A 16771-nucleotide genomic window follows, 5' to 3' on the forward strand; every position below is an offset into this window, starting at 1 on the left:
CAAGATCCAATCTGCCTTCCCCTGGGATCTCAAAGCAGCAGTCTTCCTGAAGATGGCACAACACTGTCCTGTATTTGAAGCCTCGTTGGACACCTCTGGGGGAGCAGAGCAGTTGCTGAGCCAGAGTTTGGCAGGAGTAAGTGCTCTGTTAGATTAAGTTTCAGCATAATGTTCTCGATAGGAATCGGAGCACCATCCCTAAAGTGCAACGGGAGGGTAAAACGCCAGCCATCAAGATGGATGGTTTGTTTTTATTTTTATAGAGATTTTCTAAACCTCAACTTTCACCTCATAGTCCCCTCCCCCTCCTGTTCTCAGTCACCTCCAATGGCCCATCTGTCTGCTTCATTTAATAGAAACCTATATTTCCCAGCTAATGGATGCATTTGGCTAAGGAGATAATCTCTTTGTGTTCGCTTCAGTTATCACGTTCCTGTTATCATATTCATACTGATTAAATACGAAACCCAACATTTAAGTCAGACCCCCCACATTATTTAAAAGCGACAAGATGTTCATATTTTGGCACTCTGAAACCCCAGCCAGCATGGAAGTGGCCTCCCCCTCCCATTCTGAACACCTCACCTTTCAGCTGGGATGCCACCCATATGGATTTTTACAAGGACAGGATTCTTTAACAGCACCATCCTATCTGAGACCGCCGGACAAAGTTCAGGTTTCCTGAAAAGCTCCAGGACTGGTACAAACCTATCTCAAGGAAACAATGACACTGCAGGTCAAGGAGCATGGTGCTGGGGGTTACAAAACCGGAAGGGTCAGTACAGATTTCAGCTCTCAGAAGTGTCCAGTGGCAATTCACAACCCACATTTGTGCCTCAGTTTCCCCCGTCTGTATGCAAGGACATTTCACAAGCTGTGACTGTAGGTGTGCAGCTAGCTTATTAACGTCTGTTTGGGTCTGCATGGCTACAGACTGGAGGTGCTGCAGAAAAATGAAGTATGAATCACCAGACATCAAATCAGCAAAAACTAATTCAACAAATTCTGGGATTTAAGCCAACTTCATAACATGTCACATTTTAAAAGCAGCCAGTCATATGCGTGATAAAGCACACTTTTAACCCTGAGCAAAATCGTCCTCAAATTCCAGAACAACTCCACTCATTGGAGCTGTATTGCAACAAGACCCAGATGAGTTTGCACCATTCCTTTCTCACTTCTCATGCAACCATCACCAGCCTCTGTGGAGGAGGAAGGCTGCGATATGACAGCCATGGAAACGAACCTCAGGAGACACACGCTTTAACTCACCCTATTGTTCAACACGTAATCATCACTAACTTTTTATTTAAAAGTTATTAATATGGCTACTTATTTATTCAGGGTTTATCCTATTCAATTTAATGGACTACCCCTGGCAAGTCAATAGAAGCACAAATTAGTAAGACTTAACCTCAAAGTTCTGGTGAAATTAGTCATGTATGTCACTGATTTTTCAAAACTGCAATTCAGTAAGAGCCTAAGTTATATGTTCTAGTTATCTTTGTGTGCAAATATCAAATCTGAGAATGGAAGCACAGTAGTCACATACACTACACGTGCAAATTATTTATGAGTTACTGAAGACAGACTCAGTGCTCCAACCACTCTGATTACATCCACCTTTCCTAGAGACCAGGTACGAGCTGCAGACACCCCACTTGGCCAGTACCTCTCCTAAAAAGGGATGCGACACCTCCTGAGCAACTTTGGAGCAGATGAGGTTATACCATGGTCAGGAAAGCTCCCCTGGGATGTCAAGAAGGCTAACCTAACCTTCTGAGATCCGTATAAACAAACAACCGAACATGGAGAGCCTTGAACCGAGGGACTGCTGTTTACCTAACCCCTGAACTGCACAAGACATCAATCCCTGCCTTATTAAAGAAACGCATACGCTAGCCAGGCATGCCTGCTTGATCAGCTCTCTCCTGTTCACAGCTTCTCCGGGGTCGGAGGAAGTTCTAACAGGCCCCATTCCATAAATAAAATCCTTCTGGCTGGCGATAACTAAATTGTATTAAGACTGGCTCAGACAGCTTCAATTAGAAATAATCAGCAGGGGTGGACTGAAATACCCTCCATCAATTTGCTTACAGCTGGTCTTTTCCTCCTTTTCAATCCCAAACCAATTCTAACTACCTGGTTCAATGAAAGTAGCAGGGAATCCATAACATGCTTCCTCCTATTATATGCATAATCCATGTGTATGTGTGTCTGAAATCAAAACACATCTAATAAGAGTAAAAGCTTTAAGTACAGAGAGAATCAACAGGTCTTTAAGACGAGATTCCCAACCACCAGCAAGCAAAACCTGCAAACTTCTGATAAAAATAAATATATAAATAAATATAAGCTTCGAATAAAAATAAAAAAGATCCTTCCCCCAAGTTTACAGGATTTCTCTCTCTCCTTAACCATCCTAAAAGCAACCATTTGCATATGTTACAAATCCATCGTTTCTTTATGAAAATTAGCAAAAGTAAGGTTATTCAACCACACTTATATACAAAAGTCTACAGCAGTCTCCTTACAAGTATCAGTATTTTTTCTGTAAGATTTTGAGCTTTAGTAAAGACATTTAAAATCTGTTGTTAATCTACCTATAATTTTTCCCAAATGCCAAATAATTTTTTTTGGTGTGTTTATAAGAAACAAGTTCTAAATGAGAATCACTCATACTTTTGCTCCAACACACATTTACTCTGAAACCTAATCATATATTTAAGAGAAAACACTAGTGAAATGCACGATAATCAACTGGACAGAAATAGTCAAGTTACTCTATTTTCACAGGTGTAAGAAATTAATTTGATTTTCCATAGGAATAAATTGGCAAATAATAAGATATACATATTTTAGGATTTTCTCCAAAAGTTTTCATTTTCTATTTGGCCTTCATATGGCTTAGTCAATACAACAAGGAAAATATGAAGAAAAAACAGGGGAAAAAAAGTCAGGGATTGGGGAATTGGGCATCAGTTTCCACATGAACTCCAGGGGGACTATAATCTTCGTACATCTTCTGAGGAGGTACTTGTGAGAACAGTCGACTGTAATGAGCCATGAAAAGAAAATCCTCAGTTCATGATATACAGCCTGCTCCTGTCAGCAGGAACTTGCATTCTTTAGCACATTTTCAGTCCTTGAAAACATCTTTTTTCGCTCGTGCCTGTAGTGTTACCTGGCACATGCTGCTTGGCACAGCCCATGTTACCATTGTGCTAGCTTGAAAAGATAATTCATTGCAATCATAAAGAAAACAAACGCATATTCTTCATGTTGTATTCATATTATAATACCAGTTCTGATAAGCTGATACTTTAGGTAACATGCAGGCAAACAGTCCCTTGCCTAACACATCCACACGTTAACTGGTCAAATTAGAAAGAGGGAATTTCTTTCACAGATGGAAAACTGAGAAGGTAAACAAATGCATTCAGAAGTAAATACGTACCTGGCAGCAAAACCATGTACTGAATTAGAAATCCTCAGGTGCACAGCAAAAGGCTGTACCATACAAACGATGTTCTTCATTTAGATACAAAGAGACACTTTAGGATGAACAACAAAGTAATTGAAGGGATGGCACAGGTCCATTTTCTTGGTTCAGGGTTCTGCAGTTGTCAATATATTTACTTTATAAAAAAAAAAAAGCAGCTGAGGCTGCTCAGGGTTGCATGGGCAAGGATGGTTGGCAGAGGAAGGAGTTGTAGGAGTAAGAAACAGTAAATGGCCAAAAAGAAAGGGAAATGAGTGGGGAGATAAGAGTAGAGAGAGGCTGGGGTAAGACATTAGAGAAATGAAACTGGGTAGCTCATCAGTTGTAACAGGGTAGAACAGGTTCTCCTAATTACCAAATTGTCTTGATTTCCTAATCTGGAACAGCTGGAGGGGGTGGTATGAGGGGGAAAGGGCTGGGGGCAATTGAGGGCTCAGAGGTTTAAAAAAGTTTCATGATAAAACCCACAGCATAAAAAGCACACAATATGGAATTTTTGTGATTGAAGTTACAACCTCAAACATAAGACGAAAGACTTCTCTATGCAGGATGATGGTTTTCTGTACTTTACCTATAACTTTTATTCCAGGTATTAAGCACTTCTAAAGTATATTCTGCAGCTTTTTTTAAAAAAATGCAATAATACTGTAGTTACAGGCAGGAAATGCTTTTGTTGCTTATGTGTAATATTGTACAAAATCATGTTACAGCAGGCTCCCTCTATCAAAACAGGTCTATTGAAGCTCCAGTTATTTCCTATTCTTTATTAAACACTGAAATCCCTTTGTGAAAACACAAACCAAAGACTGCTTTACACAGACTTCCTTGAAATCAATGCACACTATTAAGAACGACTATTTTTTTGTCCCCAGACTCAAAACATGGATCAGCCTCTCAAGGTTAACGTCCTCGTCACACGACAGTTCTCATCCCCTAAGCACTGGCCACTGTTGCGAGTCAATACTTCAAATAGCCTACAATTTGCAAACCACAAAGCTCTATGCCTCCAGGAAGCCCCCATAGTGTATGTTTTTACTCAGACTTCAAAAAGATATCAGAACAAACACTGGTGGAAAGGGAAGGTGAAAGGCCCAAGGGATGGACGATCAAAATCAAGTAAATAAGCACAGTTTACAGAAAGGAGAGAAATTTCATTGCAAGAGGGCAATCTGAATGCTTGTGGAGACATTTAGTAAGATCAAAGATAAAAGAAGGCTTGGAACATAAGTATTTTCCACCCAAATATTGCAAAGCCATGAGCGAGGACTCTAACATCCAAAGACAGTAGGACCCCATTTTGTGCACAAGAAGAAATAAAGATGAAGGAAATAATTCCTTCTCTGGTCTTGTATAAACTGCAGACCCGAGAACACAATCTAGAGCTCATGGCTTCCACCTCCTTGTTCTACATAAACAAGAGGGCTCTTGGAGAAGCTGCCCACTAGAAGGACAGAGCGAGCTCCTCGTGAACCGCTCACCTGAAAGGCCACGCTCCACCTCTGCAAGGATGCCGTCAGGCATCTCTCACTGAAACAAGTAATGCTTCAAAATAAAATTCCACCTCGAACATCTAAAGAGTCAATTATAAAACAAGCAAGTCCTCAGCACATTTTTTTGGAGCATTTCATCATCTCTTTAAAAAAGTACCATTTTTTGGCAGTGCAGTCCCATAACTGAATCCACAGGGATCCTCCGAATCCCTCACACTTAGCTGTACTGACATCAACTAAGTCCTTAGCAAGAAAAAGGGCCTTTCCCTCCAAGCAGCACAACACTCAACTGAGCAGCAGTGAACTGATGCAAATTTTTGTCAGACATATGTATTTTGTTACTCTTCAAAAAAAAAAAAAAAAAGAACAACTGTACTTTGTCCCTTCAGTATTTTTTCACAGCACGCTCTGAAGCATCCCAAACCTGTAGAGGAAAGTGTAAGGATTCTTATGTTGAACTAGATGAGAATTAAATTAAAAAAATGGATATTCCCATTTGCTCTAAGAGATATAAGGTATTACAGGATTATTTTTTTTTTGGTGCTCTAAGGCTGCTCAGCCAAACGGTATAGACACATAATAAAAAAGTTAGCTATATTCTTTCTCAAGAAAAAAATGTTTTCACACTTGGAATTACAGCAAGAGGGTATTGAATTTGCAAAATGAAACACCTAAAAAGGACAACAACAACAACAACAAAATCAAACAGAAGGTAGCACATGCATACTGCTCTTGTGTGCAGGATGTGTAGTACACTAAATTCTGTAGTATTTCATGAAAGTAAGAGTGATCATGCTGTTCCGTGCCATGTTCTAATCCAAATTGTTTGCAATTTCAGCAGCATAAACCCAATGAAGTCAAAATTAAATGCAGAATTTGGTCTGTAAGAAACAGGATATTTGGTCTGTAGTGACTATAGCAAGGCATCTCCACTTAAAGCGAAAAATATTCAAAATGACAATGCAGCAAGAATTATAAAGCTTGAATATAGTTCTGTTCTGCAGTTGCATCTTTACAGAACTTTGTAACTATCACATATGCGAAACAGGGTGAGATTACTTTTGTTGGGGAAATAAGCTTGTTCATTTCCTCATTTTGAATATTTAATTTTGCCCCCATCAACATGGTTCTTTTTCCCCCTCCTTTTTCCTTTAAAGAGGTAACCTTCAGTAAAAGAACCCCATTTAGCACAGGATTTCCTAAGCGCATTAGGCCAGGCTCATGAAGGCCAGTTTACACAACAGCAGTACAAAGTCAAAAGGTATCTGATAAGTTGGAAAAAGTCACTAGGTAAGTTAGTGGGGACGTGATGGTAAATATGAGCTCAGAACACAGCCGCCTGCTCAGCTGCATCAGTTATAGACCTGTCCTGCTGGTGATCCCGACCATGCAAAGGGTCAAGTAGCTTACAGTTGCTGTGCTAATTACTCAAAATTCTGCAAAGTAGCAGCCCCAACTATGAAAGATACTTCTTTTCTCCCAGGGAATGCAACTTTCCACAATAACTACATTCCCCCAAAATAACAAAGCCTGGATTAACTGGAAAGACTTACGACCACAAATGAGCCTGCACAGAAGTATGGCTGTAATACACAGCAGCACGACCAGCTCTCAGTTTTACCACAAATCTCAAGATAAGTGCAATTCTTTTGAAATCCCAGATTCTAAAAACATACAACTAAGTGCAAATCTCAGTTTTTTAATTCACATATCTAGCTCTTGTGGCTTAGGAGAGAATCTTACATATATGACCTGAATTTATTTAAGAAAAGAAACAATCTTTACAGATTTTTTTTTTTTTTTAAGTAGAAGAAAAACCATTCTTTGGGACTTACCATTGTGCGTACTTTGGACAGCTGACTACCAACATCACTGCCAACTGAAATACTTGTGAAAACCTACGGTTGTCTCCCAAGCTCTCCCCACACTATCAGATCCACATTTTACTCTCAAATCAAGATAAACAAATTCTAACTACAGCATGTTTCTATTTTGCAAGAGGGATTTGAAACTTAACTTTAAGATACTAGTAGAGCAATTGCTGTTCTTGGAGGCAAAAAGGAAAACTTAGAGTGCACTTGGAAAAGACTATTTTGGCAGCTAAATTCTCAACAGCCTCCATCTACAGAGGGCAATCTTGAGCACAGAGCTACACTGGACTTACCCTTCAGCTCTTCCCTTCAAGAGCTCACAATATAACACCACCAGAGCATCCACAAGTCAGAAACAAATCCCCTCTACCCTGCACACCCCTACAGCAGCCTGAAACTGCTGGCAGAAATATTTGAGGGCAAAATAAACTGTTACTAGCGTAAGACTTCAGAGACCAAGAATGATGGGCAAGGGGGACAGCAGCAGACTGGAATAAGGAACAGAAGCAAATGGGAGAGAGATAAGAGCATTAGCAAAAGCTAGTCAAAGTGAAGGGGGAAAATTGGAAGCTACTATTAAAAGAAAATGTGATTGTCAGGTGGGGATTTTTTTTTGGTTGTGGGGTTTCATTGTTTTTTTTCCTTTCCCAAGTGGTAGAGGTTCTGTAAAAGTAAAGATACCCAATGCTATGGTCAAACAAATCCCATCTGTTGCAATTATTTTTCTTTTCTTAATAGGATTTTTTTTCCTTAAATTGCACAAATAATTAATTTCATATTTACAGCGGGACTCCAGTGAAGTGTAAAAAAATAAAGGAGTTGATTACTCACTGAGGAGAAAAAAAACAGTACAGGACAATAGCTCAATTACAAAGCATCACCCCAAACCAGCAATGTTCTCCTGTGTGTGTCAGCGTGGGGAGTGCAACCACCTCACTGGACCTGGTATCAGAACGCATCTCACACTGGAGAGCTAATTAAGATACTTTTTTTTTTTTAAGCATTCTGAAGTTTTACATTCTTAACTTCACCACCTTAATACTCCTGTCTTTTAAAAGTAATTTTCTTTACACTGAGGTACCATCCACATCTTTACTGCTTTCAAAATACAAACAAAAACATGTCCTGCAGAGTAGTAATAGAAATAAAAACCTAAGCATGAACACAAAAGCCAGCAAAGCCTGGAGTTAAAGCTGGGTTTGTTCTGAGGCTAAGCTCACACCAGTGCAAGCATAAGATGCTTTGCCATTCAGGGAAGGGAAAAGGGTTCAGTACACTTTGCTCTTTACCACCACTGAGCGATTGTTCAGAGAGCGACAGGAACGGCTTTTCCCTGAAGACCACCCATAGCCCTAGCTGCAAGGGGAGTGCAACAGTCATTGGTGTTTGTGATGAGCAGGGAAGAAACACTGAGATTACACCATACATTGTAAAAGGAAAAAATGATCCTTCCACTGTGTTAATGACACTTTCCTGCATCTCCCCTCTTGCACAGAAATAAAAAGGGTGTGTGGGTGGGAGACAAAAAAAGGCTCCATCTCATTCTTTTCAACTACCCAGAAGACCACTGTGTAGCCTATACTGCACCCAACACAAGGGCTTACACAGGAGCTGGACCTTTTTCTTCCACAGCAGCACTCAAACACTGCTAACATCACCTGGTAATTCTATAATCCATCTCTGCTTGAGCCCAGAAGAGCAACCTCCTGAACAGACACTCCAACAACAACTTGAAATCCAAAGAAGTGTCTTAACCTCCTCTTGGGCACAGCATCTACTCTAGTGTGCAATGACCAGCTGTCTCTGAAACCAATCTTACCATCAACACATCACCCTTCAAAGCTTTAAGCTTAGAGACTTAGTCCTGCAATTCTGTCATTACAGGCAAGACCAGATTCTACTCATACTAACATGAACAAGACCGCCAGCCACTTAATAAGTTAACCCTTCCTTGACTTCTGTTTTCATTCAGAAGGCACACGCACAAATCTTAACTTTGCTTCCTCAAAAAAACCACACTAAGGTCAATAAATCTGGATATTCAGCTCCAAAGGTCAATATAGGCTTACAGGATGTCACCACTTAAAAGGTAGGCTTGATTCCTTCAGGCCAACCTTGTGGTATAAATGCAGTACAAACTCCTAGTTCCTATGTGGTCACTAGGACTTGCACATCGCTTCAGCTTAATCCGCTCAAGAGGGGATCATCCAGGGAAGCAATGCTTCTCTGGCAACAATCCTCTCCCAGCCTCTGTCCATGCTGCACTAGCCAACTTGCACAAAAAGGAGAGAAGGAGATTTATGCTTGAAGTACCCCTTAAGGATTTTAGGTTTTGTTTGTTTTAGAGGGTAGGGGAAGAGAGACTGTGAAAGAACAAGCAGAGCTAATCTCCAGCTTTTAAATAAAACGCAGCTACACAGATTTCTTTGCCCTTGGGCTTTTGTTTTTCCTCTTGACTGAAATCCTGCTCAGCCTCACCTGATACCGACAGGGATGGCAACCCACCAGACCCTTGCAGCCAACCATTTTTTATTTTCTTTTATTAAAAGAGAAGCCAGGCTGGGCAAACATGGACATTAAATGTGCCTAAATTTCATTTGGCCTAAGAGAAGATTATCCTATTTTAATGCAACACAAGCAAAGAATTCCAAGTGTCAAGATCTCCCGCGAAAAAAGTATGCTGCTTAGTGACAGGATGTTTAATTATTCTCAGTGCTACGAAAAGGTTTAGACTGCCCCATTCCTGCTGATGTCAGGAAGGAATGCCCTCCAAATTACAGAATTGGGAATGTCACATTTATCTACAGTCAACTATTTAAAGCTTGTCTCTACAGTTGTTTAAAAAACCCCTGTAACTATTATTCCACAAATGCCAGCTACGTTGGCGTGCTGAGAACTACCTGAAGAAAGTGAGACACTCCTTGTGTTCTTTTTAAAATATTTCTTTAAATTATTCAAGTTATTACTGAAGGGGGAATTTCTAGAAAATAATGAGAGACACAAACTATTTTACTGTTGCATTTTTCCATCTTTGCATAACTAATTTCACTCATACAACTTAACCTCTATTTGACTTCCTTGCTTAAGCAGAGTGCTAAAAAATAACTGATTTGAATCCCACTTTTAAACCCAAAATTTTTAACTGGAATTAAAATTACGCAGAGTAAACCTACAGCTTCTTATACCAAAGTTTTCCCACTATGTCATTAACCACTCCCCAAGCCAGTGTGGGACCCCATCCAATGAAAAAATTACGTGTCAAAATATGAAAACACCAAAGACACACCATCTCCACGATACACTAAGGTGGGAACACATATTCAGCATTTCTACCCTTAATTCCACACCTAAGAATACAGGGGATTCTCAAAAATAAGGCACATTTGTTAATTCTTACCACTTTGTGTCATCTTACACCAACACTGCAGGATCCCAGAGGCACTGTGTCCCCTGAACTAGGGAACACATCCCTGCTATTACTTTAGAACAGACTTTTATGGTGCATTCAACCCCTCCACTATGACAAGCAGTGGAAACAGTGAGAACAGACTTGCTCTCTCATATGCAAGAAACACAAATGCAAGGCAAAAAGTTACTGATAACAAAAGACAAGGTCACAAACAGGTTTGTCTTCACCTGTTGTAAGAAACTTAAAACTACTGTTGTCCTGTATAGGTAAAAAGAACAGCAAAGTAAAAAAGCTTGTATTCTAATATTCTCATTTGTATCTCTTCTTATGAAAAGAGTGCTTTTTATTAAATTTACCCAATTCAGAAATGTGTTCAGCTGTTATGAGGGTTAGATATGCACTGCTTTTGCATTAAGAAATAAGGTAGCTTTTAACTCATCTCACATACAGTGATTTTTACTGTATCAAGTCAAAAAGAACAGAATTGCAGTCAAACACACAGCAGTGCCTCAGAAAGGACCAACACTTTACTAGCAACTAGACAGCAAAGACAGACAGAAAGGAAAGTGAACTGTGCCTGAGATATCACATATGCTCCAATTAGATTTAATAAGTTACTACATTTTACAGTAATTAAGCACAAGACAAATGCAACATGCCAAAACCTATGAAATAGGCATATCTAAAGGCAATCTTTTAAAAGATGTCATGAGACACATCAACAGATCATGATTTTGCAAACCAAGCAGAGTTTTACAGGGTCAATTCTTGGGTGAGAGACAGTTAAACAAAATCCACAATTAGCACTAAGTTATTCAAACGATTCACTGAACTTTCCTCTGAATTTCTTATCAACTGGCATGACATTCCTAGGTGCAACATATGTTGAAATAAGCATTTTCCAAAGACAGTTGTTGTTAGCTTTTGTCTTCTTTAGAATGAGACACTTAAATATACAGTTGCTGCCTCCCCAAACTTGTTCTTGATTTCAAAGGCGAACAATACTTTTCACTCATTTACCTTGACTACATAAAGCAGTGTTCCCATTTCCAACTGAAACAGCTGCCACATATCACCCACCTCAGCAAGAAGCACTTCATCAGTAGCTCGCTCCCTCATACACACACACACACACGCGCGCAGCTTACAAAGCACTGTAGTTTAAATTGCCTTTCAAATCCTGTTTGTTTTTTAAGCAGCTTGTTAAACTAAGCAAAACTCTCCTGTGAGTTTAGAGATTATGTCCCCCTTTTTATGTACTTGATCATATAACCAGTCTGGAAAGTAAGCGTCATCCTGTCAGTTAACATGCCTTGAAACTTTTTCCTCAGTTCAAACAGAAACAGCTCCACAACCCAGCCCTACAGAACAGCAGATCTGACAGCAAGTACTTTTAAATTTTTTTTTAAACTAGATGCTGCTGCAAACAGTCTAGAAAGTAGGTTATACCTTATCATTCAAGCAATGAAAGCATGCCTGAACACAGAAACAGAAATGCGATGAAAAATACATTGGCCGCCTACTTCCCACCGCCCTGTTGTCCATTTTACCCTGACACTGGCACTAGCCATCATCCAGACAAACTACACAAGTATTCTCAAAATGGAACTACATCTTCTTCCTCTGCAAAGATGATCTGGCAGTGCAAGAAATCTCTGCTAAATAACATCTCTCAATAGTCAAGTTACACTTCACTTTATTTCATGTTATTAGCTTTGCTTCTACCTCCTTGGACCACCCTGAGGGATTCTTCTCCATTATGTTCTTCAAATACTTGCAGATAATCATATCTCCCACTTAGACATCATTTAGCCAACTTTCATGCATTTCTTTTCATCTTCTTTCCCTCATAAATCAATCCCTTCAGCCTCTCCAGCATTCTTGCTGCTCTTCCCTGAATTTCTTCCAAACTGCTGACATCTTTCAGCGACTGAGGAACTTCCAATTCCATGCTGTACTCTAGATGTGTTTTTTGTACTCTAAAGAAAGATAATTAAGCCTTTTCAAGAAATATTAATGCTCCAAGCCTGGAATAAATCTAAATCAGAGATGATTTTTTTATTTCCCCTTTCCAGAATGGATAGTAATTATCCCCATTTCACAGAGCAGAACTGCAGAGAGAAGTATCTGACTTATTGCTGCACACAAGCAGCGCCAGAATAAGAAACAGATCTGTGTTCTGCCATTCCCAGCCCTGAGGTCTGCCAAGTTTCAGCCCACAGACGACGTAAGACAACGTTCCCAGGCTGTGATCTGTAGGCAAACACAAGCCATTTCCAAGTGACTACAGAACCACTCTTGGGAAACCCAAGACTTGCCCACAGGAGTGGCCGTGGTGCTGGAGGCCGTTGGCACCAGTGGGGCCAATAACCACCCTACAACAGGCCGTGGTCTGCTATTACCTTCACTACTCAGGGCACAAGTCTCTGATCCATCTACCCGATTTTTATTGCTATAGAGAGGTTTGTTTCTAAAACCTGTCCCCAGCTATCATCAGGTTAACTACCTGAACAAGATATTCAATTCCAGACGTAAAAACTGTTTTTAAATATGAGAGGACTGACTGCCAGGCTGAGGCAGTCCAAGGCCATTTTCAATTTGCATGTTTCCTTCCGTTCCCTCCCACTCCCTGAAACTTTTGTGATGGAATCACTGTGAAATAACTTTAGAAAAATTAAAAAGAGCTCTTCACAAAAGAAAACTGTAAGACAGGCTATATGAGGGGAGGCAAGGCTGAAGAATGGGGGGTGGGGGAAGAGTCTGATCAGTTAAATTTAATAAAAAAACCCCACAAACAGGATGCAGACACATTAAAAAAGCAACACTGACCTAACAAAGGAATGTGAACTGCAGTTGACTTAAACAGCATCACAGCAATAGCCCTCCCCCTACACACAAATCTCTGCAACTCTTAAAGACACAGATTTTTAGGCCCTTCTAAAAACTCTGTGGTTCTTTCCCCTGCTAGCCACACATTTGATACTCTTAGCTTGAGCTAATTTAGCTTATTGCCGCCTCTTTCCAGACAACAAGAATACCCAAGGTTTGACTCAGGCTAAAGCAAAGCAAACCGAGTTGTATTACTCTGCCTACCTTAGATAGATATTAAATTTTAGTATTCTGCTACATATTCTTCTCATTGAAAGAACAAACTATAAAGGGTCCTCTGTTTCATGGACTGATGTTAAATATCATAAGAGTATAACCAAGATTAGATAATGAACACCTTGGTGAAATATATTGTTTCTTCCCACTAACTCAATATACAGAGCAAAAAGCAATTTTCTAAATCTGTGTACGATTTTCTTAATGTGACTGCTGGTTCACAACTATAGTTCCTGCTTACATCCACAACGGTGACGAAGACTCTTTACCAGGCTTCTCCCCACCCCATGAAGAACCCTTTCCTCCATCCAAAATATGGAAATGGCAACATGAATGTCATCCTCCTGTTGTTGGTCTCCATCATATTTTTGCCTCCAGGAGACAGAAGCTACTAAAACCACTACATTTTTAAGCAAGATATTATCTTGATTTTCAGTCTGAACCCTTTTCATCATTAAGGTCATTTACACATCATTTCACCACCTACAGAAAGGTAGCTATCTCAGTGAACGCTTAAAAGCTTTTCTATACTAGCAAATGCAAAGCATTCATATATCTTGTGCAACTTCTTTCTTTAAATACCCACTGTGCTTGCTAATTAGGCTTTCAGACCTATTTGCAAAGTCTAGCATTTGGTGACAACACTGGAATCACAGCTAGAATAGAATATGGGAGGTTTTTTGTCTAGTCCTAAATTCCTATCTTGTGATAGGAAGAAGAAAAAAGAAAATTTGCTGAGGGTCAAAATTAGCGCAGTTGCATCAAGCCTTAAATTAAGTGGAAAGCAGTCCATCTTCAGCAAGAAATCAGGAAACTTCAGTGTTCTCTGTAGATCAATTGCTACGTGATTGTTTGCTGTCACAGAATTTCTTTTCGCCCCTTGTACAACAGAAATAATCTCGCTCATCTCCCTAAAGAGGGCAGAGGATTACCTAGTGACAAATGGGCTGAAGACACTACAGAAATACAAAAGTACTCCGGTATTGTTAAAATCTTATCCCACAATCTGAGTTAAATGCAGCACCTATTATTGCCTCTTCAAAAGGCTCAGAACAACTTTCCTACCTTAAAAGAAGGAGGAAAAAAACCCTAGTAATGACACTTATAAACTCTAGCACCTATCATTCCCCGTGCTCTAACCTAAGGAGGCATAAATCCTTGCTGTAATTCACCAAGGATGAAAAATACAGTGGTAATATATAATATCATAAAACCAGGAGACACAAGCAATAAAAAACACTCTCAAGATCTCCAAAAACTCATTTATCAAGCAGTTTTTGCTTGAAGGCAAGTCAGGTAATAACATGCAGAATAGAGCCAATTTAAGGAATTTGCATCCACTATACTATATTTAATAAGTAGCTAGGTAAAAATGATTGCAGGTTTGCTTTCCTTTATTTGTGCAGAAGGGCTCTGGCGCAAGTCATGTGTATTAACAGAGGAGAGATTTCCAAACCTTTCTGCGCAGAGCATGATTCCTGCATTACTGACACTTAACAAGAAGTCATTTGGAGACCTGAGTCTGTTGACACAGGAGAGGTGGCTTCAGGCCATTCAGTCTTACAACGTATGTCAGTCACCATCATTTAATTACAACCCACCACACGGTCAGCAGTCCAACTGGGTATGAGCTGATTTCAGAACTTCAGGAGACTACTGGTAACGTTCAGACTTGCAGTGTGGAAGGATCCTCTACGTTTGACATAGATTAGTATTTGTTAGCTGAAAAGCACCTACCTGGAATTCGGATTTTAAATTTGCCACTTTGTCCAAAACCTCCATCTATTACCCCATCTTCTCCCGTAGATAGTTTGACTTTTAGACCCACGAAGATCTGGATGTTTGTTTCCTTTTTAAACAACGAACGACCAATCACGCTGTAATCATCCATCACCTGCAAAAGAAATAGGGCTTCATGAGTTCACAACCTAAAGTGACAAGAAAAATTATATCTATGATACACACTAAGTACAGTGACTTCTATCACCCTGCCCTGGGAAGACTACTTACCCCCAAATGAACAAAACTCTATGAGTCATCCAAAGTGCTGAGTTTAAGGCAATTTGTGTCTAAAACCTTAGAAGACTTTGTGAACGAATATATTTCTGCCTTCATGTCTTTTCTTACAATAGAGAAAGAACAAAACCTGCATCAGAACATGCTGTAAAGATCAGTTAATTAAAATCTCCCTTCTGCTTTGAAACCTTTCCATGCAAGTCACTTAAGTACCTATACTCACAAAAAGTTTTTACTTATCCTACAGCTAAGTACATTATCACCTACATAAATATCCTCTGTCTCTTTGCTCCAGACCTGCACTCCAGCAGCTACACTTCCAAAGAAATGACAGAATGACTCAGAGTTTCTAAATAGAGCCATTTAAATATTCAACTTTACATAGACATTGATTTGTTAAACTAAAAGCCTTATGACTATTGTATCCAATTTTAATTTCAAGGTTTGTAACCCAGTGGGAAGAACCATTCCAAGTTGAATTCTTAATTAAGCTATCAGGAACAAGAGGCAGCAAGGTTGGTGGGTACGGTGAGATAAACAACCCTCCCTTAGGCATTACGAAGTATAAGGTGCAGTCAAGTGAGCCTAATCCTGTAGGTGTGAATATCCTTGTACACCTAATGCCTGGAGTTACTCTACCTCGTAGCCGTGAAAAGAACATTTATTTACTTATCAGAAGAAATAAGGGGATATTACTTAAATCTTTCCAAGATCTATTTCTTTTTGTGGCAAAAGTTGCAGCTCTTCTTCATATCTTAGGAGCAATTTTTAGATAAACCTAAGGATTTCAAAGACCAAAGTGACTTAGAACAGTAAAGATTTATAATCGATTTTGAACATTCCCCTTTATTCATTTTAAATGCTAACTCAAAGTATTGCTGGTTTATTAAGCCATTCTCCTTAACTGAAGCCTCCTCCATAAACAGTAGTGCATATACCGACTCAAATCCCTAGCACTGTTATTATTTATTACATATATATACTATTTTGATATCAATCTCAGTATGGCAGTAAATCTAACATCAGAAATTTCATTTTTGTTTTATTTTAAATGGGGTTTACTTGCTCAGCTATAAACAGCCTCGAAAAGGCTGTGCAATATTAGAGCACTGGCAGGACCTCACCCTGTCCCAGAGCACTGGCAGGATGACAAATGTCTACAGCTCTTCTCCCCTCTTTCCCGTGCAGATGACAACGGCACAGGCAGCTCCGCTCCCAGCTGGGTGCAGAGTCAAGGCTGTAGGCAGAAGCATTCGGATGTCTCAACATTTGCTGCCTGAACATCCACCCCTCACCATTTCCCAAAAGGTCATGTTTCTGGGGTTTTTTTGGTGTGTCTGTCCTCTCTCATTCCCTCCCCTCAACAAGCACCGCTTCA

At 39.7% G+C, this 16771-nt stretch overlaps 1 protein-coding gene across 3 annotated transcripts in view; it reads right to left on the reverse strand.

Moving 5' to 3' along the window:
- Nucleotides 1–16771, reverse strand: part of EEFSEC (eukaryotic elongation factor, selenocysteine-tRNA specific) — a 131566-nt gene that overhangs the window by 25671 nt on the left and 89124 nt on the right. For all 3 annotated transcript variants that reach the window (XM_074836784.1, XM_074836783.1, XM_074836782.1), the window contains one exon: nt 15115–15271. In XM_074836784.1, coding sequence (XP_074692885.1) covers nt 15115–15271 — 157 coding nt within the window. The remainder of the gene's footprint in view (nt 1–15114; nt 15272–16771) is intronic.

The sequence above is a fragment of the Strix aluco genome, chromosome 11 (assembly GCF_031877795.1).
Source record: "Strix aluco isolate bStrAlu1 chromosome 11, bStrAlu1.hap1, whole genome shotgun sequence".
Taxonomy (NCBI): Eukaryota; Metazoa; Chordata; class Aves; order Strigiformes; family Strigidae; genus Strix; species Strix aluco.